This window comes from Chelonoidis abingdonii, chromosome 2, assembly GCF_003597395.2.
Source record: "Chelonoidis abingdonii isolate Lonesome George chromosome 2, CheloAbing_2.0, whole genome shotgun sequence".
Lineage (NCBI taxonomy): Eukaryota > Metazoa > Chordata > Testudines > Testudinidae > Chelonoidis > Chelonoidis abingdonii.
In genome coordinates, this window is record NC_133770.1 from 165,872,078 (window position 1) to 165,894,325 (window position 22,248).

A 22,248-nucleotide genomic window follows, 5' to 3' on the forward strand; every position below is an offset into this window, starting at 1 on the left:
ATTGGCCAAGCATTCTTCCCTCAAGTCCAAGATTCTAACCGGTTTAGTTAAGGGTAGTTCACCCATCACTTAAAATCTTACAGCCATAAAGATCACCCCCCTCAAGTATCTGCACCCATTGTGGATTACATGTGCCACACTTGCTGCAATAATTATGTAAAGAGAAATATGTTCATAATGCTTTTTTAATTGCTGAGGGAACCTGACTTTTGCATCCTGTTTAAATGCTCATTTGTTAAGATTTAGTCAAGGAGTCCCAACCTTTGCCTACCTGTTGACCCAGAAGCTGTTTCAGGTGAGGATGCATTTTGCGCAGTGGCTCTCTCATTTTTCTGGTTTGATGTAGAAATAAGTTTGTCTTGTCCCTTGACACTTATTTCAGTTTTGTTACCAACTCCCTTTTAAAGAACATGAATAAAGTTAGTGATTACCTGATCAGACTACCATGCAAATTAATTCAATAAACCACGAAGTCTATTAGGATATCACTTACAACTTGGAATTCAAGAATGCACGCCACAATGTTGAGCATTACCACGAGGGAGAGCAATTTAGAAACAGTGAGGGAAACCGCCAAAGATAGTCTCCAATTGTCCCCCTTCAAATAAATATACTGCATGCACCAGTCTCTCACTAAACAGCACTAGTGGGTTTTTTGTTGTTGTAGGTATTTCTAATGCAGAAGGGCTCCATTATATACATTTAAAAGTACATAAATGTCCTCAAGGAAGACAAGGCAAAAGAGTAAGGCAGCCAATTAGCCCCAGTACTGCTACTTACACTGACTGAGGGGTTGCTGATAATCTGCATGAGACTAAAAGGTAAAAGCTATTTTTAAAAATGTCTTTACCATACAGGATTATTTATTTTTTTGCTTTTAACTCACTATTTACACACCATCTTGTAATCTCACCTGTTGCAAACAGGCGTCAAAGTTGTAGATCCAATTTAACCCAGACAGGCTGAGCAGCTCAATTCTGATTTAAAGTGGGAAACTAGAATTAAACAAGTGGTTTGTTGTAGCTATTGATTTCAAAAGTTCTCAGCAATAGCTTGATGGTTTTGTAGAAACTTCTGGTCACTAAAACCAAAGAGTAACCCTCTACCCCCCTTTCTTAAAAAAAAGAAAACAAAAAAAACACACAGACTCTTGGTTGTACTAGCCCTTGTAGCTAGTAAAGTTTAAAGAGGTTTCTATTTATAGGGGCTGCTGATAAAAAGCAGGGCCTGACAGATTTAATGTAGTATCCAATAAAAGCGCCTGCATGGACCATCACATTTTGAAAGTTAGTGGACACTTAAGTTTGAGCCCCATACTAAATATCATGGGTGTGTGTTATTTATAGACAAAGGAGTTGGTAACAAATAAGCGTGTACCTTGGTAGAGTAAACAAACTGATCGATGAATTTTCCATCCCCAGCAGCATTCTGTAGGGCAAAAACTTGTTCAATTTTAACAACTGGAGACATGTTACATTTCTGAAGATCCAAACTCCCTTTATGCATGGTTATTGAAGCCGGTAATGATTTTCTGGCTGCAGCTGTTTTCCAGGCTATTTTCACAGGCGGTGGCGGCTCCTCTTCTTCCACACTTGATTGCCTCCTTTGACTTTGCCTTCTCACCTCAGTATTTGATAATGAGGGGGATGCCGACACCACCTTGGTCTGTTCTGTCTGAGCGTTCAATGCTGGTTTAGGCCGACGATTCTTTTTAGCCTCTGATTTAGGGGCAGCAGTCTTTTTGGCTTTGGATAAAGCCTCCTCTGGCTCCTTGTCTATATAAATGAAGGTATACTGTTCTATCCTTTCTTCCCGAGTCATTTTCAATGCTTTCTCAGCATGGGCAATACCAATATCCCACTGAGCACGCTCTCTTTGTGGCCTTGGCTTACGAATCTTTAAAACAAAGACAAAAAGAGAACTCAATTACATTTATTTATTTAGCTTCCTGGCTACACTAAAACAAATGTGCAATTAAAATAAACTAAAATGTGGTCCTGCTCTTCAAAATGACCCTGTGTAAGCCATTCCAAAGTACCTGATTTATCTCAGATTGAAGGTGACTGTTTTTTCAGTTTATAAGATATTTCTGGGGACCACCACCAGGCCTGCAAACTCACACTGGAATTGACAGTCAAACTGGATTCTTATTGGGCCATACTTCACCATCACCAATGAAAGTTGTGAATCAGATTCTGCTCTGAGTAACCCCACTAAAGACAACGGAAGGCAAAGTTTAATCCACAATTCTGTAGATACACAAACCAGAAGATAATCCAATTCACCCACTTATTTTAATCCTGTTTCTTCCTCTGAACCTCCCATTCCCTGTTCATTACTACTATTAATTAACTTAAATATCTACTTAAGAAGCCCACCAAAATACAGTGATAAGTCTGGCCAATTCCCTTCTCTATTAAACAAATACAGTAGATTTTGCTTAAGGGCAATTCTGGTATTGGTAACTTTCAGTTAATGGCAACATATAGCTGAGAACTAATCCCATCCCAGTAACATCAATGTTGATAGGATTTGGATAATAGCAACAACGTGCCACTTATTAGCGAAAATTATTGGAAGAAAGAAAACATCTGCAGGCATGTTTGTGAGGCTACACCCCTACAAGGAAACGCCAGGATGTGCAGAGCACTCTCTGCAGGCACGTTTGTGAGGCTGCAGCCAGGAGAGGAAGTGCTAGTACATGCCTCCTCTGGCTCCAGTCTCACAAACCTGCCTGTAGCCAGTGCTCAGCATATCCCAGTGTTTCCTTCTGGGGCTGCAGCCCAGCATGCACACACAGACCACACAGGAAGGGGCAGCAGAGAGGAGAGGCTGTGGGCATGGCAATAGCAGGGAGGGGGCTGCAGCCCAGATGCCGGAGCTGCACGGTACCTCTCCCTGCCTTCTCCAGCATCCCTGCCAGAGGGCCGCATTGATACGTTCTGAGACCCAATCCAGGGAAGAGCGCAGGAAGAGGTACTGTATAGCTTCATGGGTCCCAACATGCCCGCTCCCTACAGAACGCTCCAGCATCAGGGCTGCAGCCTCCTTCACTGCTGCTATTGTCCCTGCAGGCAGGTTTGCAGAGTGCAGTCAGGGAAGTCACCTCCCAGCATTTCCTTTCCTGGCTGCTGTCTTGCAAACCTGACTTCCACTTATTAGCAATTATCAGATAATAGCAACTTTTTGCTGGGAACTGAGGGACTGCTAATAAGCAGAATCTACATAACACAGAAATTTATGGGATACTGAGAACATAAAAATTGCTATTTAAAATGTGCACTGCTTTCTAAGGAATATATTAATAACGGAAACACTGAAAATTTGTGATCTAATATTTATTCTGAAGTTACACACACACACACACACACACACACACACACAAAGTGTCCAGAAAAGCGCTACAACCATGGAAGTTACAGAGATAAAGGGGATAAAACAAGCTCAGATAACAGCTTATCCATAAGGAGGACATAAAGGCATGTGGACACATTTAACTATCTTTGTGAAGAATGATTACTTGGTCACAGGTGGAATGCATACAGTACTTTATTTTTCCAACATTCAAATATGCACCTATTTACAATAGGTTTCAGGATGGGTCCTCTTTGTAATTTTAGGTTTTACTTTGATAGACATTGTGGATAACATATCTGAATGTAGTGCTGAACATACCTTCTGTTTCTCAGAGTGATTGCTGGCTTGCTTAGTAGCCTCTGCCAATAACTGTTCATACTGTTTATGTCCTTCATACTCTCGAACCCGCTTCTCATGCACCCATGCCCTCTCAGGCTGGTTGCTAAAAAACTGAACATGGTATTCACGGGCACCTGAAATTAAAACACACTCTAGTAAGCAGGATTATCAACAGAAGTCAGTTCATGTGTTTACTTGGATATATTAGCTTAACATTCTTACCCCACTCCACTAACTCAATTCTTGCAGACAAAAGTTCTCCTTAGCTCTATAGAAGCTAGAAAGTAAAACGCATGCAGATCCATTTCTTATACATCAGATATGGTTTTTTAAAAATGCCTAAATAAGATTATGCAGTCATACTAGAAGCTAAACAAGGGCTACTAAGTCAATTTGTGGGGGGCCTACTCTGACATCCTCGCCATCTAGTTTTTTAATCTGCTTGGAACTCATCTCTGTTACACAGAAACATTCAACAAAACTAACTTTCTATGAGAAATTGAAGTTGCACATTTATGTATTGTAACAACTTTGCAGAACACTTTAAAAAGTAAAGGAGGCGTTGTCCCTGCCTTCAGATTTACAGTCTAAGAGTGGCAGCACCTGGTCCTCACACTGAGCAGTATCACTGGTATCAGTAGGTCTACTTGTAAGGATACTAACCCAACAAGAGTTAAAGTGGCAGAATCTCTCTCTAAACTAAGTAAACACACACGGTCTGAGAGCATACATGCATTTGTTTATTGATATTGCTAACTGAAGAATCATGCAACATTATGTGCAACTGAAGTTTTCCTATTTAACAGACTGAATGCTTATCTCCATGTGCAAGTCCATAAGGGCCAGATCTTCCAGATGGAACCAGGGGAAGCTAAGCCAGATAAATGAAGTAGCTATGGCAATCTTGGGGTTTTTTTAAGCATTCAAAATTTAATTTTCAAAATATCCAGAGGTCAATTACCCCCAAAAAATGCCACTTAGAGGACAACTTGTTTTTCTTTAAATTCACTCCAAAATATCTTCAGCGGTTATTGTTTTTATATAAGCATATGTATATTTGTTCTAAAACAAATATTGGGGGAAAAAAAGATAAATCAAAATTAATCATTTACTCAGTTGCGTACTTTCCTTTAATGTTTCTTTTTAAATGAACAGTTGAATATATTTATAAAAAAAATTAAGAGAATTCTGCATTTCTTAATTGCACTAGGTGAACCACAACAGAAGAGATCTGTTTGTGTCACATTGAGAGAGTTAAATAAAGTTAGTTTTTTGGCTCATCGACAACGTCACTCTGGGAGCCCTCTCCCAATTGGCATAAGTTGTCAGTTGTATTTTATAGCAATATTTTTAATTAAGGAGCAATTACTGATACAGTATCTAACATGTCCGCTCAATGGTTCTCCTTCTTTACCTCTTGTATTAATTTTGGTATGAACCTCAAGCTGTGGATCACTTGAAACCATGCAAGGCCACCAAGGATAAGTTCCCACCTTGGACCAGACTAGATCGCCAACCTGAAACTTGATGTCAGTTGTAACTTGCGTTGGAAGAGATGGTGAGAACTGCTGGACCTATAAAGAAGATAACGGTTATATCAGCTGCCGAAGAAAACAATTTAATACCACTCACTAAAGCACAATGATTCAGAAGGTGTTTTGGTTTGGATTTTTTTTTTTATTTTTATTTTTTCATCAATTTAGTTTTTTCTCTCTTTCTTCTTTCAGCTGGCACTGATTGTCAAATGCAATCATGACAACAGGGGACACTCAGACTCCAATTGCACAGATCACTGAGGATGAGCAATGACTGATAAATCAAGACATTCTAAAGAGAAGATATCCCCACAGAAAGTTTCTACTGAGTAAACCAGTTACAAATATCAGAGGGGTAGCCGTGTTAGTCTGGATCTGTAAAAGCAGCAAAGAGTCTTGTGTCACCTTATAAACTAACAGACGTTTTGGACCATGAGCTTTTGTGGGTGAATACCCACTTCGTTGGATGCAAGGATCCGATGAAGTGGGTATTCACCCACAAAAGCTCATGCTCCAAAACGTCTGTTAGTCTGTAAGGTGCCACAAGACTCTTTGCTCCAATTATAAATGTCATTTTGGTGTTCCTTTATTCTGTCATCATATACAAATAGGGTGAGCACTGGCCACAATAATAATTATATAGCCATTTCCAATAACAGTGACTGATTTATTTGATAATAAACTATACAATGTTCACACTGTAATGAGACAGCAAGATAATTTCTATAATACTAAGAGTCCAAGATTTGTTAATTTATATAAGTACTAACCGGGGTTTCCTCCAACAGTGTATCTTCTCTTGGTCTTTCTGATAGCACACTAAGCCTCTCATTTGGTCTCTAAGAAAAGGGTAACAATAAGGAGAGAACAGGAAAATAAAAGTAAACAGGATAAGGGGGACGGTAAAACAGAAGAACACACCACAGAGAATAGGAGCAGGAAAAAATAATTAGCAGAGAGAAAAAAACCACCATCATAAAATCAGAAAACATGACCAACTCCTTATGACTAACCTATGTTCAGTTTTAAAATACTCATCTCTCCCACACTACTTAATATATTTTCATTATAGCAGCACCCAGCCAGGTCAGGGTCTCATCGTGCGAGGTGCTGTACAATTTACAATGAAGAAGTCATTGTCCCACAGAGCCTACAATCTAAACTGAGATACAACTCAGAGGAAATAAGGAAGGGAGGAAAGGAAACAGAGCAACATACACAGTTACACACTGTGAATTGGTTATATGAATAGACTGCAGTATTAGAGTTATTTATTGGTTTAAAAATCCCAAGAAACACGAATGATATTAGCTGGCAGTTCACTTTAGACATTATAGCATAGGCAGGTTTGTAGGAAGGATCTGAAAGAGAACAGGGTAGTGGCTTTACAGGTTAATATGAAGAGGACAGGCATTCCATGCTTAAGGAATAGCATGGAGGAAGGTAGGAAAAAGGAGATAAAGGTTCAATAGGAACTAGCATTGCCAGAGGAGTAGATACAATAAGGCACATGATGTAACAGGTAAGTAGACAGTAGCTAGGTTGTAAAGGGCCTTAAGTGTAAGGACCCAAAGCTTGTGTTTAATATGGTGGAAAAGCAGCAGTCAATGGAGACACTCAAAGGGAAAGACAGTGGACATACATGGGAAGGGTGCGTGTGACAAAGCATTCAGTCAGAAACTCTAAAGTACCATTCAGCTAGATTATAATTAGTCCACTTAAAATGAAGATCTTTTCCCTTGAAATTACACATTAGCCCCATGATAATCATAAATATGTACTTCACACTGAAACGTCTAAAAAATGTTCACTTAAAACACACTGTCTAGTACATGGCAATTAGAGCTCTCAACATGTGTTACTTTAGACACATAGAAAAGTTAGTACTTAGTTTTAAAGTAGTACACAAGGGTTATTCTCTACAGGTTGTCTAACCTCAACCAAATAAATACTCACAGTCTACAAATTCTTCCTTGCTACACCAACCTGTGTTAATGGCACATATACGTACATCTTCTTCTGCCTGTGATTTCTACTACAATGAGCTGACAAACTATTTCTGCCCAAATAATTGCGCTAGTCACACAAAATAGAGTCCGAACAAAAGACTGCACACTTCTCATTTGGTTTCCTAGAAGCAAATTCTAACCAGTTGTTTGACTTCAGACTCAAAATTTTTGTTTTTAAACAAAAATTAAAGCACAGAGTTCAATGTTTTCATTTTGATAAAGTTTTAATTACATACTAATTTTATTTTAAATGTAAATATTCCCCTGAAGAGTTTGGGTTGCGCTGGATTTCTACATTAGAAGCAGGAAGTAAAGGACTACAAAATCACTCGTTTCAATGCCCAAACTGAATAAAAAGCAAAAAGTAAACTTTTAAAAATGAATTCAAATTTTCAGTATTCGGAAGTGTTATTTGAAACACAGGTATTACCTTTTAAAAAACTTTAGCTTGACAGTGTCCCTTGAAAGGGAAGCATAAGATAGAAAGAGGGCAAATTTAAAATAATTCCAGTTCCTGGTAGACAAAGTTCTATACTACACTAGTTACCACCTTTTGCAGGTCAATAATCCTTTGAGTGCCAGTAAAACCCCATATACCCATTATAAGGATAAAATATAGCGCCTTTAAAACCAGACTCCAAGAGTCTGGTGAATTTTAGCTGCCAGATAGAGCACATGACTGAAGGAGGATCAAGTGACTGCGAATTAGGACTGCCTGTGGGATTATATAAGGCAATGATTTTGGTTCAGTCTGGGGGATACCTGGGAAGATGCTCTTCATGGTTGCCAGGCAGCAGGCCTGTATCAACAACGTTCCCCACACAGAGAAAACTGAGACAGAAGCAAGATTCAAGCGAGGCCCTGCTATGGAAGCATGGCAAACCTATGACACAACATTGACTAAGGCCTGATGCAAAGGTGACTGTTAATGCTAGGGAAAGGGCAAGAAAGGAAGCCCAGATACAAGGGTGAATACTTTGCTGAATTATATTAACAAACCAGATTAAAGGTGGTTTGATTTCCTTTGAAACACAGTTCTGCAGCATTTGATCTAAGAAGGGAAACTGAGGCACAGCAGCATGCAGAGGCAGAGCTGGTACAGCAACAGTGTGAAACCACCTAAACTGGTAGTTTCAGCAGAAGCACCAAGGATTAAATAAAATGCCATGAAGACTAACTTTTCCCCTTCATGTGGGCCAGGTAGGGCAGGTGTGAGGCACACTGGCAAGGGATGATGTGTAGGGGGAACCTGCACTGCTGCTGCCCATGCTATATTTTTGACTAATGGTTTGTCAGCCAGACACCTTCCAGAAGCACCAAAACTGGCTTAAATACAACTGATCTCCAAAAGCAAGAGAAACACACACACACAATCCAAGTAACTGTATTCTGTTAGACAGCTTGTTCCAAGTTCGCACTAGCATTAGTCACTCATTAAAATCATACTGAGCTTCATTAGTGACAACTACATGGATCAAATCTGGCATAAATTCAAATCCTTTTGATAAGTAACCTCCAGAAGATGTAAGCAACAACAAACAAAGAAAATAAAGACAAATAAATATAAGCTTTGAAATACAGTTTTCATTGGCAGCTAAAAACATTTCGCACACAAGACTTTACAGGACTAAACACTGTTTTTAAATTTAGTTAAAATGGACCTACTGCAGTTCTCATTTGCCAAAAGTGCAAACATAAGGTAACACTCAAGGCTGTGGATTGATGGTTAAGCCTATGAACCACTGCATGGGAGACCTGTGTTTGGGAAAAGCCCACATTCAAGTCTCTAAAGCCATCTTTTCTGCTGTAGAAAGGAAATAGTCACTGAAAATGCACTACTGAAACACAACCTAAGGGGTTAAAATAATGTCCTTTAGACTAGATACAGAAGTTACTTGAGGACTGAAGTCTTGTGGGGGACTGTATTGAAAAGGAAGGCTTTCTGGCTGCCGAGAGGCCCTGACTGCCTCTGACTCCACTTCTTTAGAAGTCCCCATCCTAGGCAACCTGCAGCTATATAAAACTATTATAAGACACAGAAATGAACGTGATATGATGGGACCAAATCTGCCTGCTTACAATGATGGAAAGTGAGGTGGGGACATGTCAAGGACATGGAAATTGCCATACTAGACCAGAGCACTGACCATAGAGCATAGTATCCTGTCTTCAACAGCTGCCAGTACCAGATGCTTCATAGGAAGGTGAAAAAAAAAAAAAAGCCATGCAGTTTGACAATTCCCATATTCCTGACATGTCTCACCTTCTCTCTTCTGACAGCCACTCTCAAACTAGGAAAAAATAAGAAAAGGACAACAGCAGCACATGGTCGGCAGAAACAATTAGCTGGAAAGTGGTCATGTTGTCATGCACACTGTGTGCTCTTAAGGGTGGAGGTAGAAGTCCAAGTGTTCATGGGGAGGCTCATTTTATTGAACATGGAGGCAGAGAAAGGCTGCAGGTACTGAGAACCAGCACACTTGTCCTCCGTGAACTAGGGGTTTACTTACAATACTATTATTTCTGTGCAGTGTACACATACATATTGCAAAATGAAATCTTGGCATCTCCTGCATCTAGCAAAAAGCATTATGGACACTGATACAGAATTCTCTCAATCAGTGTGGGCTGACAGTCAACTGACATTTCTAATTTGCATGCCACACTAGTACACTAATTTTTGTTAGTACGTGCACGAAATACAACCACCTCTTCACTTATTTAGAATCATACAATCCACTATAATTATTAAAACTGATTTCAATGGCAACTGTCAGTTAAAACATGTGGTTTAAGTGTTGTATAGAAAGCAGTATACTTAGATAGTTATAACATGTTTTTAGGTGCCTCTTAGAAATAAGAAACATTTCCATTAAGTTGGAACACTAATGATGAATACTTCAAATACCACAAAACCCCAGTAAATCACATTTTGAAAAAAGAGAATTCAAGAATCTTTTGATAGTACACTTTTATGAGCAGGGACTGCATCTTCCTCTGAGTTTGGAAAGCACCCAGTTTTGAGCACTACTGCAATCTAAATACTACTACTCATAATTCTTTCCACTACTCCTCTCGGATACATAAGCTTCGCATCTGAGCTGTAATAGACACTTGCTAAACAATTCTGATCATTGCATAGTGTGTCAGACAGTGAACTACAGGCTCACAATGCCTTTTAAGTACATAAACAACTAATAAGAAATATAAAGCTGCAAAAAAGGAATTCCCTGTTAATAATCACAAAAAGATGAAACTGTTATTCCACTTACATTTTGTTCCTCTGGTTCTAGTTTTGGAATTTTGTGTGACTTGCGTTCTTCTGATCGTGAAGAGTCATGCTTGCTACTTTTTTTCCTTTTCTCCTTTCTCCCTTCATGTTTCATCTTAGCATACTCACTTGCCTGTACTTCATTCAAAAGGTCCCCACACAGAGAGGACTCAAACAATTCCCTGCCATTCTGGATAGTTTTGGTTATTTTTAATTTGATTTCTGGTGAACCAGTCTTCTTTGGAATCACCGTTTGTGGTACTGAAGGAGGTGGTGGTGGCGGAGGATGTGGAGGGGAAGATTTTTCCAGAACTTCATGCGGTCTCATGTTAGAGTTTTCCATTTGGTAATACTCTGGGGGACTAAAGTTTCTAACTGCACCAAAGCCATTGGCTGAACCATTGGGATACTGACTGTATGTCTGGTATTTGGCTTGAGGTTCATACATATTGATTGTTGGTGGATAACCATTAGTGATCGGTGGAAGATCCTCTGTCGTTGGAGTAGGGTACTGAAAGCCTTGCTGCAGGGCAGTTTCATATGGTGTCTGACCACCATCTTCAGCGATGTCACTGCTGGCATCAAAGGCATCCTCCTGGCGGATGTTGGCTGAGTCAATGAGCTGAGGTGGTTGCTGAATTGTGTTTCCCATGATCCCTTGCATGAAAGAGAAAGAGAAATCCATTGTTCTGCTCCAGCATCCTTAGCTTTCCCTTTCTCTCATAGGGCCTAAAAGTAAAGAGATAAAAAATAAGTAATCAGTGTAAATCAAAGGAAAAGAATTAAGCAACTGAAACAGTTAAGAAGAAATAGAGCTACCAAGAATATGAACAACTTTCATACCTCCACTTTCACTAGACACCCTCTTACACAGTCAACATTACCCTGCACACAGAGTACCCCCAATGCACCCGACTCTTCACCAGCTGTGTAACACCCTGACCGTTCTGTTCTCTGCATGGGAAAATCAAGACTGAAGTGTGCCAAATTATGTGGTAGTTTTCTAATGTTAACAATAATCTACTAGGGATTTATATGGGTTTGCCCAATTTATTTACATTCAAATTGTAATGAAATTCAGAACTCATACACACAGATGATCAATAACGTATAATACCCAGATAGGGTTCCAAAGATGAAAAGCTACTTTGCAAACAAGCCTCATACACCTATTTTCAGTAAAAATAAATAAATAAATAATTTAATCCCATTATTTGTAATATCCACCTAGAAGTTTGAAAATGGAAATTCTCTCTCACCAAACATTTGTAGTGGAACTAAAATAAGAACAGTCCTTTGTATACCAACTTCCATGACACCGTCCACACATTTCTGTGCACAGGCTTTTTGACTTAATGGCTTCTCTTCAGCCAGCAGAGGAGAATGACCAATTTTTTTCCAAGAGTTACATGCATTTCTCAGCAATGGTCATTTCTCAAGATATTTGAAACAGAAGAAATTGTCAGCTGCAGGAGTTTTAAACACAGGTCAAACTGTGGGCCCAAACTAAGAGTGTTAGAATAATGGTTCTAAATACTTTATCAGACCAGAAAAAGCTAACGGAGATCACTAGAAGACTGAAACTGTGATGCTTATTCAACTTTGCAGCAGTGCCTATCCAAGGCTCCAGGTACGATACAACTATTATAAATTCAACAAGCAGGAAGGGTCATAGAAAGACCTCCAAAATCACCAATGTATGTTTCTTCTCTTCCTTCTCCTTAAAAATCTTATTCAAACTTTACCTCTCCCCAGCAAAGCCTGTGAAAACAGATGAGCACTGATACATGCCCTGGAAGTTACGAGGCTCTGGCTGTTGGCTTTTTTAAATACACAATAGCACAATTATAGCAAATAGATGCTAATTATTTCACTGCAGCTGGTGAGAAAACCCAAAGAGCTCTACTCAATGGAAGGAGCATTTTTCTATGCCATTAGACCTTAAACAACGCGTGGTAACAATTGATTTCAAGACTGAGGTGGTTAAACCAAGGCAGAAAATAAGTTATCTTGCCATTAAAATGTTCACCTCGGCACCACCCAATGTAGGCCACATTTCTCTCCCAGATGCCTCCTGCCCTCCTAGTCTTTGGAACCACATACCAGAGAGGAGAGTTCCTCCCTGAAGAGACAGGAAGGAAATTCAGCAACCATCTAAGCCAAATTCAGATCAAGCCAACTCTCGGCTTCCTTTGGAGAACCTACATTGACCTGCCCAGGTCTGTCACATGGTAGTAATAACGCTACCTTTACCACTGCAGTATCTGAGGTCCTGGAAATTTTTACTGTATCTCATAAGACTTGAGACAGTTTTACAGCCACTTCAAACACAGAGGGAAAGAAGTTCAATGAAATGTTACATGCTCACAAATTAGCCTTCCTCCCTATTTAAGAAATTTAAACCATTTTAATGCTTAGTTGGAGGGAATGGCTTAACAGGTTACACCTCATGTTTGAAATATTGGCTTGCTACCCAGTAAGGTCATTTTAGTCCTTTCAAGATAAATAAATGGAGTATCACAATATGTGCATTTTTGTGTTGAGGATGGAGGTCCCGAATGCTCTTTCATACAAGATTTTTTTCTGGTCTGTAATTACATTAAAGATCCCATGACATACATTTCACAATAAGGATCTGCCCACTTCCTTGCCTGAGTTTCATTCTCATCCTCCCCATGCAACATATCCAGATATCTTATTCAATATTTTCCATGTCAGACTTTAAAGAAAAAAACCCCTCCTCCTCAGGAACTAGTAGAGATGTAACGAAAAACCAACTACAAGAAAATATAACTTCTCTAATTACACAGCAAAAAAGTACTAGTCAACTCCACATTCACAGATTATACTGATGCTCAGTTTTACTTCATGGTGATATTAGCCAAAGCCTCATGGGATCCAGCTACAAGTGGCCTCATGAGATCCAACTACAAGTGTCTTGTTTGACTCAAGTCACAAGACAATTCAACCCCCTCAGGGTCAGGTCAGCTCCCCTACCTCTTGCCATGGGGTCAGCATGGCGACTGCAAGTCCCATTCCTGCCAGCCGCCACCACTTCACTGTGTTGCAGCATGATATTCCTGGGGAAACTGTGCGCAACTGCAGCGCAGCAGAAAAATCCCCCCTCTGCAGTATCCCTTTACTTCCTTCAGGGCCAGCTCTACCATTTTTGCCACCTCAAGCAAAAAAAAAAAAAAAAAAGCAAGCTGCTCAGACTGTGCCACCCCAAGAATAGATGAATGCCACCCCTTAGCATGTGCGGCCCCAGACTTTCCTTGCAGAAAATGGTTTAGGTGGGGAAGCAAAGAGAAGCTACACCAGCGCTCACTCACCCCTACCCACAGCTCAGATGCTTCTCTTCAGGCAGCCAGGGGAAGAGGTAAATCACTGGGGGAGAGAGGGGGCTGGGGATGACCTGGCCATCCAGGGACAGCAGTCCCAGCGGGGGGTGGGGGAGAGAACGGAGACACAGATCCCCCTCCCTCTTCCCTGCATGGAGCAGTTGGGGATTGGTCAGATCAAGCTCCAGAAACATCCCCTAGCTGCAGAAAACTCTGCACCATATGTGGGTTTGTTCGTTTTTCCCAGGTGTGGGGGGAGAAAAGGGGGTGCAGGGGGGGTCTGGATGCACAGGGGTTGGGAGGACAGCAGGAGCAACTCCTTGTACAATGACCCCTCCCTCCATGTGCACACCTGGAACACTGCCCCACCAAGCTCCATCCAAATCAGGAGCCCTTCGCACCCACAACCCGACACACTGAGTTCCAACTAGCTGCACCCTGACCCTCCACCCCACCAAACCCCACTTCCCCTCAACACTGAGCCCTAACTACCATCACCTCACCCATCCCTTGCAGAGTCCCATTCCCCCTGCACCCAGGACCCCACACCGAGCCCCTGTGTACCCAGATTCCCCCAAACCTAGACTGCACCACACAGAACCCTGGTACTCTTGAGGGAATTCTGCAGTGAAAAATTTAAAATTCTGCATATTTTAATTGTCAAAATAACACAATATAATCACCATTTTCAATTATTTTGGTAATTTATTTCAAAATACTTGTCAGCAAATAATTGAAAATGATGTAATTATATTGTGTTATTTTGACAAATAAAATATGCAGAATTTTAAAATATTGTGCACAGAATATTTAATTTTTTAGTGCAGAATTCCCTCAGGAGTCAAAATAAGCATGCTGATGACTCAACTGCCTCTCACTGTGCAGCATGTCAAGGCAGCAGGAGCGGTGCACAAAGCCACCTATCACTGTGCTTCACGCATGTCTCACAAGCTCCTGGTGCCCTTTTGCAACCTTCTGAGGGTCACGATGCACACTTTGGAGATGTTGCACTAGCTCAACCAGAAAGTATAGGTGTGATGCTGGAATATAACTGGGAGAACTTCTATGGCCTGTGTTATGAAGGTCTATGAATCTATGAAACTGTTCACTATACAAATTTGGTTAACATTCTTATGGAAAGTTAAGTCAAATGTTCCTATACTGGACCTTTGTGAAGATGTTCTAGAGGTGAGTGGAGAGAGTTGCTAGTTTATCCAGTGACGTTTGTACACATGCATAATATTAGTTGACAAGGGTTGCAGTTACAACAGATGAGAGATGACAAAGCTTGAGCCAATCACTAACTGATGAGGATTAGGAAGAAACTTCCCTTATGGGCAGGTTTTAACTATCCACTAAGGAATTTCTATTTTCCTAGACTAGCTGGGACCTGTAGTAATTCCTGTGTCCCAAACACATCTAAAACCACACTCGTGCCTATGTTCACACCCACTTTCACAAACATTATTTTCTGGGGTAGCTTCCAGTTAGAGTTCTAGAAAGATTAACTACCTGTTAAAAACACACTCATTAACATTTTTCCTTAACTGACACTGATTCACCAACTTCCTCTTAGGGTATGTCTACACTGGCACTTTGTTGGCAAAACTTTTGTCCTTCATGGATGTTTAAAAAAAAAAAAAAAAAAAACACACACACACGACAAAAGTTTTACAGACGAAAAGCATTGGTGCGAACAGTGCTTTGTCTGCAGGAAAGCCACTGCCACTCACGGGAGGTGGAAGTTTTTTGTCAGCAGAAGAGCTCTCTCCTGCCGACAAACAGCAGCTACACAGCCCAGTGGCAGCGGCACAGCAGTGTCGCTAAAAGCTGCGCAGTGTAGCCATAGCCTTAGTGTGGTCTAGCGGCAGCAAGCAACTAAAGCAGGTGCTGGCTCCTCATTTCCAAGAGCTAAATGGCATTAAAAGTCAACTAATAATACATTAAATACTTTACTAATATTAACTTCAGCAATTGCTTACATGGAAAAGTATCATATAGATATTAAGGAAAGCTGATCCATAAAACACTGTATTCAAATGTGATGTACACTATGAAAAAATTGAGGATAGCTAAATTAAAATATGTTTAGTTTTCTTTTTGATTTTTACTGCTACAGAAGTCAGGCTGCCAGGCCATGCTCACTTAATCCTAGGCAGAGATTGCTAACCATGGTAGAGGCATTTAAGACCTAGGCCACAAAAGAAATTGCACTGATTTAACTACACCTATTTCTAAATTGTGCAGCCTCCTTGTGTGGACCTCTGAAACTGGTTTAAGAGTGGCTGATGATATTATTAAATTCAGTAACAAATCTTTAGCAGCCATGAACTTATCCTCCAGAGATGGAGCATCACTCTGTAGATTTTGCCCTAAAGATGAAAATACACCAGCTAATAGGTATCTGTGTGTCCCTAGATTCCCCTTCAGCAACATCACAAGTGATTTCTGTGGAAATTATTATATTCCAACAGCTGTCAAACTGCAGGTGAGAAAAAAGCCAATTAACTTTTAACATAGAATATTTGTTTGAAGTTCATCAGCTCTCATCCAAACTCATTTCTAAATAATTTCTTTGTTTGTACAGTGCCTAGAACAATGGTACCTTTGGCCTTGACTGGGGTCCTTAGGCATTACCACAATGGAAATTTACAAAAACACTTATCATATTTTTCTATGCGGCACCAACTGCTCTTTAAAGGCTTCACTGACATTGGGCAAACCATTTAACCTCTGTTCCTCAGTTTCTCCATCTGTAAAGTGTGTGCTGCAAGACTTGCAGTAATTCACTGATGTTCATAAAGTGTTTTGAGATCCTTAGCTTGAAGGCATAAAGGTGCAAAATATTCTTTTAAGTTTCTATGCCAAAGAAGAAAAGTTCAGCCATGCAATGTTGACTTCATCCCAACAGCTACCAAATCTGATGTTTTACAGTCAAGCAAGGAGGCCAGCTACTCATTTTCTTTACTGAAATTGTTCAGTACAATGACGTGCAAGTGACTCACACTGCAAGGGCAGAACCAAAGTGTATACCACTGTTACTAAAACAAAGAAAACTTATCCAGCTAATACTATCCAATTTTGATTTATAGCCCTCAAAGACTATTATCTCTACTCTTTAAATCAGCAATGACCACATTAAAGGTGATTTGTATTTAGAAAATTACCTTGCTTCTGTTCATCCCTTAATTTTCCTCTAGTGAAGCAAAGGGCTTTTTAAAGACTTTTCTTCAATTATCTCTAATAGTAATAAAGACCAAGAATTTTTGGATGAAGAGTCAGTCAGGAAGAAAGACGGAAATTTCTCTTTGAAGATACAATGTCTTATAAATTACATGACTGGCTAGCCATAGTATTCTCTAGATAGTGATCTAAGAAAATACCTGCTCTGGAGCATCCAATAGGAATTTTGAGCCTCACTCTGACATTTTGGCCATATTTTAATCCTACCTAAGGATCTCAGTAAAATTAAGCTACAGCATCAGCTTGACACGTGTATAAGACATATCAGTAAACAATTATACATAATTCACAACCAGTCAACTCACTTGGTTCAGGAGTCACTAAGAACGACATTAACATGAATAAAAGGTCTTTTCTCCCTTAAAAAGCATTATACTAACTTTCAACGCTAGGAAATCAGAGCAAAAACAAGGATGTAAAACACTGGAGAGAGGTTTACACTACAGACTGCAACATAACTGTATGAATAAAAAACATGAGGCAGGCAATTTTTCATCTCTCTCTTACAAGGATATTTGACGTTTAGAAATTGGGATTTAAAGGCATCTATATTCTGCACAGTTTTTTAGTAGCATAATCTTTCTAGTACAAAGCAGAAAAACCAACTAATATTTAATCTATGGGAACACTGCAAGATTATGCCAATCAGATCATGTCCAACTGATTAAACTCATTTCATTAGGCCAATGGTACATTTAGATTGCACAACAGTCTCTTTGATCATGAGGTCACCAATTTTAATCCAGCCTATACAAGTATCAGCATCTTTTGAAAATTACAAACTGATGGCTTTCAGAGATTTAAATGAAATCATTTAGTGAGTAGTTGGCATTAATTAGATTCCTGTTACCACTCTCTGCGGGGATAATGGATACTGAACCCACACGTGGCCCCTGCAGGTCAGAGCTCATACACTTTGGCAGGGAAAACCTTGCATTGCTACTTGGTTTACTGCAGGGGTAGGCAACCTATGGCATGCGTGAGCTGATTTTCAGTGGCACTCACAGTGCCTGGGTCCTGGCCACTGGTCCGGGGGGGCTCTTCATTTTAATTTAATTTTAAAATAAGCTTCTTAAACATTTTAAAAACCATATTTACTTTACATATAACAATAGTTTAGTTATATATTATAGACTTATAGAAAGAGACCTTCTAAAAACGTTAAAATGGATTACTGGCATGCAAAACCTTAAATTAGAGTGAATAAATGAAGACTCCACTTCTGAAAGGTTGCCGACCCCTGGTTTACTGTATCAGCTCCATGGTTAAACAAGATTCAGTTCCCAGAGCAGCAGATTTCACAATAATTAAAATTTCAAAGAAAGTGTTTTTTAAAGACAGCATAACAGGATGTGGAGTGTTGGGTTTTTTTGTTTGGATACATTAACCTACAATTACATCTACTAATTTAGAAGTTACTGGTAGAAGTCTTAAGTTTTTCAAAAGCTTTCAAATAATCCCTTTTTGTGGGTTCATCTACATGAAATAATCTTGATTTTATTATGCACTCTGGCTATTTGGGACAACTTATTCATCTGGTGTACTACCTTCCAGTACAGAGTGCAGCAGTAGGGACTTTTGCTTAACAGAAAGTCTACATTGCAATGGTCTTCTAAGCCCAATTCTTCTCCTCCCACAGAGATTACACATCAGTAGCTCCCTCCTCCAGAGTCTTTGAATTCATCATCACTATAGTTAATACCCACACACTTTCCTATCCCCCCTCCTTTGCAAAATTTTAGTGGGTGCTTTCAAAATGAATATAGTAATATAAAGTAGCATCTGGATTATATTACACTGAAATAATAACTCCTGGGGCTAGTCAAAAGCTAGAATAATGTGAGACCATAAATGGAGGACTCCATCTCAAATCTTAACCCTAAAAGAGGATTACTTTTGAGAAATTAGATTCCACCCTTGATGCAGACAGTACCATATTTCTCCTCAGCAGCCCTCTGGCTGCCACAGAAGTGCCACTGAAGGGCTAAAAAGGAGGTTGGACGTAACTCACCCAAGTAGAAGAACAATCTCTAAAAGAGCTGGAAGTGAGGATGTTCAGCAGTCTGAGTGAAGCTTATAAGTTTTTATTTTATGCAAGTTAGGTCTCTTGGATCTCCAACTGCTGCTGTTGTATTAACTCAGAGTCCACTTCCTGCAAGTACAGGATTCAATATCCAGATAAAGGATGTAATGATCAAAAAATTGATACTACACTGGATCTCAGCCAAAGGATCAAGAAGAATGTAGCTAAATTATTTAAGGCTTCTTAACAGGAAACAGTTTTTGGCGCTATTGGAGAAAGAAAACAGTTTGAACAAAGATCGTGACGTCTGCAAAACTGCAACAGGAATAGTTTTTCATTGCCTATAGGGGGCAGAAAAAAAAAAAGATTATTCTCCAGAATTATGTACTATATTCTGCATCTGTCTTTTCCCTGCACTACCTTTCTGGGGCCTAAGGCAATGTAAACAGAACTTGTCAGTGACACTGAAACTAGAGACAAAATTTTCAAAACTACAATAATGTCCAAATAGGAACAGTATTTAAACAAATTAAATAAATTTTTCTCCTTTGGAAAATGAAAACTATGTATTAGGAAAACAGTATAATCTAAAGTGATTAGGCTAGATCTCATGAGAAATGCTACCCTAATTTAACGGCAAATACGCTTAACTTCCTACCCTAAACTCTCACATAGTATTTCTGTGGCATCAAGAAGTGGCTGCAATTTCAGCGATGGCTGAAGTTATTCATACATAGACAAGTTTATAAAGTGCTTTGGAATCTTTTGGGAAAAAGCTTCTCTCATTGAATCACTATTACATTTATCTAAGGCATTTTTAGGACCTATATCACAAGTCTCAGACTACGACATACCTGTTTGGTGCTCGGATACTAGTGACATGCAGTATTATAAGCTACATAATTATTGTATCTCTAAGGTTTTCACAGAGATGTTACTAGACTCAGTAGCGGATGCTGCTGATCCAATTTCCTGTCTTTGATAATTACTGAAAGACTTTTGCAAAAAGGAGAGCCTTGTTGGCTTCTTTGAGAATGTCAGGCTTAGGCTATATAATTTACTAATATCCCATGTAGTCTCATTAAAACTATGGATATTAGCTAGTCTCAAAAGAACGTTCACCTGCAAATTGACCAGGTTAGTAAGGGTACCTTATTACATTCTAACATGCTTTGAAATATCTTGAGAAAGAGCAGCATTATTTATTACAGAAATGTATGAAGATGCCAATCACTGCATCTGAGTACCACCACAAAGTTACTTTCTATTCTTACCTTCTACTTTACTAAATATCCATTAACGATATCTTTGATAGATGACCGTAAAATACAGCTTCCCTCAAGTGTAGGGACTTTTTATTGTTATACTCAAGCTTTCACTTTTTCACTTACTACGGATATAGGATGAATTAGAATAGGTGACCTAATGGTCAAAGGGCTGAAAATTAACAATATAAGACAACATGTAGCTTTAAATGTTGAAATTTTCTATTGAAACTAGCTTTAAGGGAGGGGAAAAGGAAACAACATTCCCCTGCAACCCATATAACTCCAGCATCTTGCTGAGATAAGACAGCCAAAAATGAAATTGTTTAGAAAGTGAAATGCACAAGGTAAATATATGGTTAACAATTAATTAAAGGTAAATCAGATTTTTTTTAAATGTCACTTTTAGTACATTAAGTGACAACAACAACAAAATGTGTTTACACATTCAGATTAAAATGTTGTATAATTGTAAACCATATTGTTGTAAATGCTATCTGAATTTCTGACAATACTAAGCTAAACAAAAACAGAATATAGTGAAACCACAACCAAGTAAGGAATCTGCATTACAACTTGATTGGCTTCTCTAGACTGGTGAATGAAATAGAGAAATATGCCAACAGAATATTTATAAAAAAAAATACAAATACAAACAAGCATTCACAGCTCTCCAAGTATGACCTAGGAAGACTGCAGTTATCACCCAGCCACAAAAGATCCAGCAGCATTAGGGAAGATGAGATCTCATTTTCTAGATGAGATCTCCCAATGTCAACACTGCCCCTCCTCTTTCCCTCACCATCACACACTTACTATATCACAGGAATACAGAGTACAGTCCCCAAAATCTGAGCAGAAAGGGCCAATCAACATGATATGCTGATACCAGAATTCCACAGCTACAGGTATTATGAGTAAATTGCGTTTACCTATCCACAGGCAAACTGCAGAAGCCAACACAACATTCACAAAAAAACTGTTACACCTAATACTTGTTCAAATACAAATTCAGAATGTTAACAAGAATGACTGAGACCCATAGTTTCAGTGCATTTTCCTGGCAATAATGACCAGCCAGAGGAGCTCCTGACTGAGAATGAAGCATAGCCCCATTAATTTGCACCTGATACTTTAATCACCATGCAGTACCTGAGTTGAGAATACCACCACTTTGGTTGAAGGTGTTAGCAGCAAAAAGTTTAAAATTAATTTCCATAATACATTTGATTGACTTAATCTTTATTGTCCACTGTTGCAATGTACTACTGTGGGGCTATCTAAAATTGTATGTTATACGGTTTGTGGAGGTTCACACATTGTTGGATGTTGGGCATTCCACAGAGATGTAAAGAAACTACTTTAAGAACTGATACTTTATTATTGGCTCATTGGTAAAGGTAAAGAGAGAAACGAGAAACTAATTGGAAACAAATTTTTACATTACTTATAGTTAAACATGAGGTTAGTGAACAGTGCCACTGCTTGGCAAGGCTGGGCTGGACTTTCCAATTATAGCAATCGCCTGGAAAACCAAAGTTCTGGGATATAGCCTCAAAATAATCATAGCACATTAGCTAGGCAGGCCCCATTAACAGAAGCAGGAGTTGCAGCACTAACCCACATCTGAAGAAGCGAGGCTTTTTTACCCACGAAAGCTTATGCCCAAATAAATCTGTTAGTCTTTAAGGTGCCACCAGACTCCTTGTTTTCACTAATCCACAGAGATTCCAGGTTGTTTATTTTCTAAACCCTGAAAAAGCTGTCAAAGTTATGCACAAAGACTTTATTACTTACTTTTATCTTTTGTGCACATTTTTTTCTAAAACATGGAGCAATCTGATTTTTCCTTACATATGACAACA

The 22,248-nt window shown here is 39.3% G+C and overlaps 1 protein-coding gene across 8 annotated transcripts in view; it reads right to left on the bottom strand.

Moving 5' to 3' along the window:
* The window catches only part of NSD3 (nuclear receptor binding SET domain protein 3), a 64,510-nt gene that overhangs the window by 38,267 nt on the left and 3,995 nt on the right, over positions 1-22,248 (bottom strand). For 6 of the 8 annotated variants that reach the window (XM_032774586.2, XM_032774589.2, XM_032774591.2 and 3 more), the window contains exons 2-7: positions 10,513-11,240; positions 6,002-6,070; positions 5,111-5,270; positions 3,676-3,830; positions 1,378-1,896; positions 272-398 (exon numbers count right to left, since the gene is read on the bottom strand). In XM_032774586.2, the coding sequence (XP_032630477.1) occupies positions 272-398; positions 1,378-1,896; positions 3,676-3,830; positions 5,111-5,270; positions 6,002-6,070; positions 10,513-11,196 (1,714 nt within the window). In that variant the 5' untranslated portion in view covers positions 11,197-11,240. Of the gene's footprint in view, positions 1-271; positions 399-1,377; positions 1,897-3,675; positions 3,831-5,110; positions 5,271-6,001; positions 6,071-10,512; positions 11,241-19,106; positions 19,460-22,248 lie in introns of those variants that run through there. The other 2 variants (XM_032774587.2, XM_075062783.1) reach the window with 1 other exon arrangement.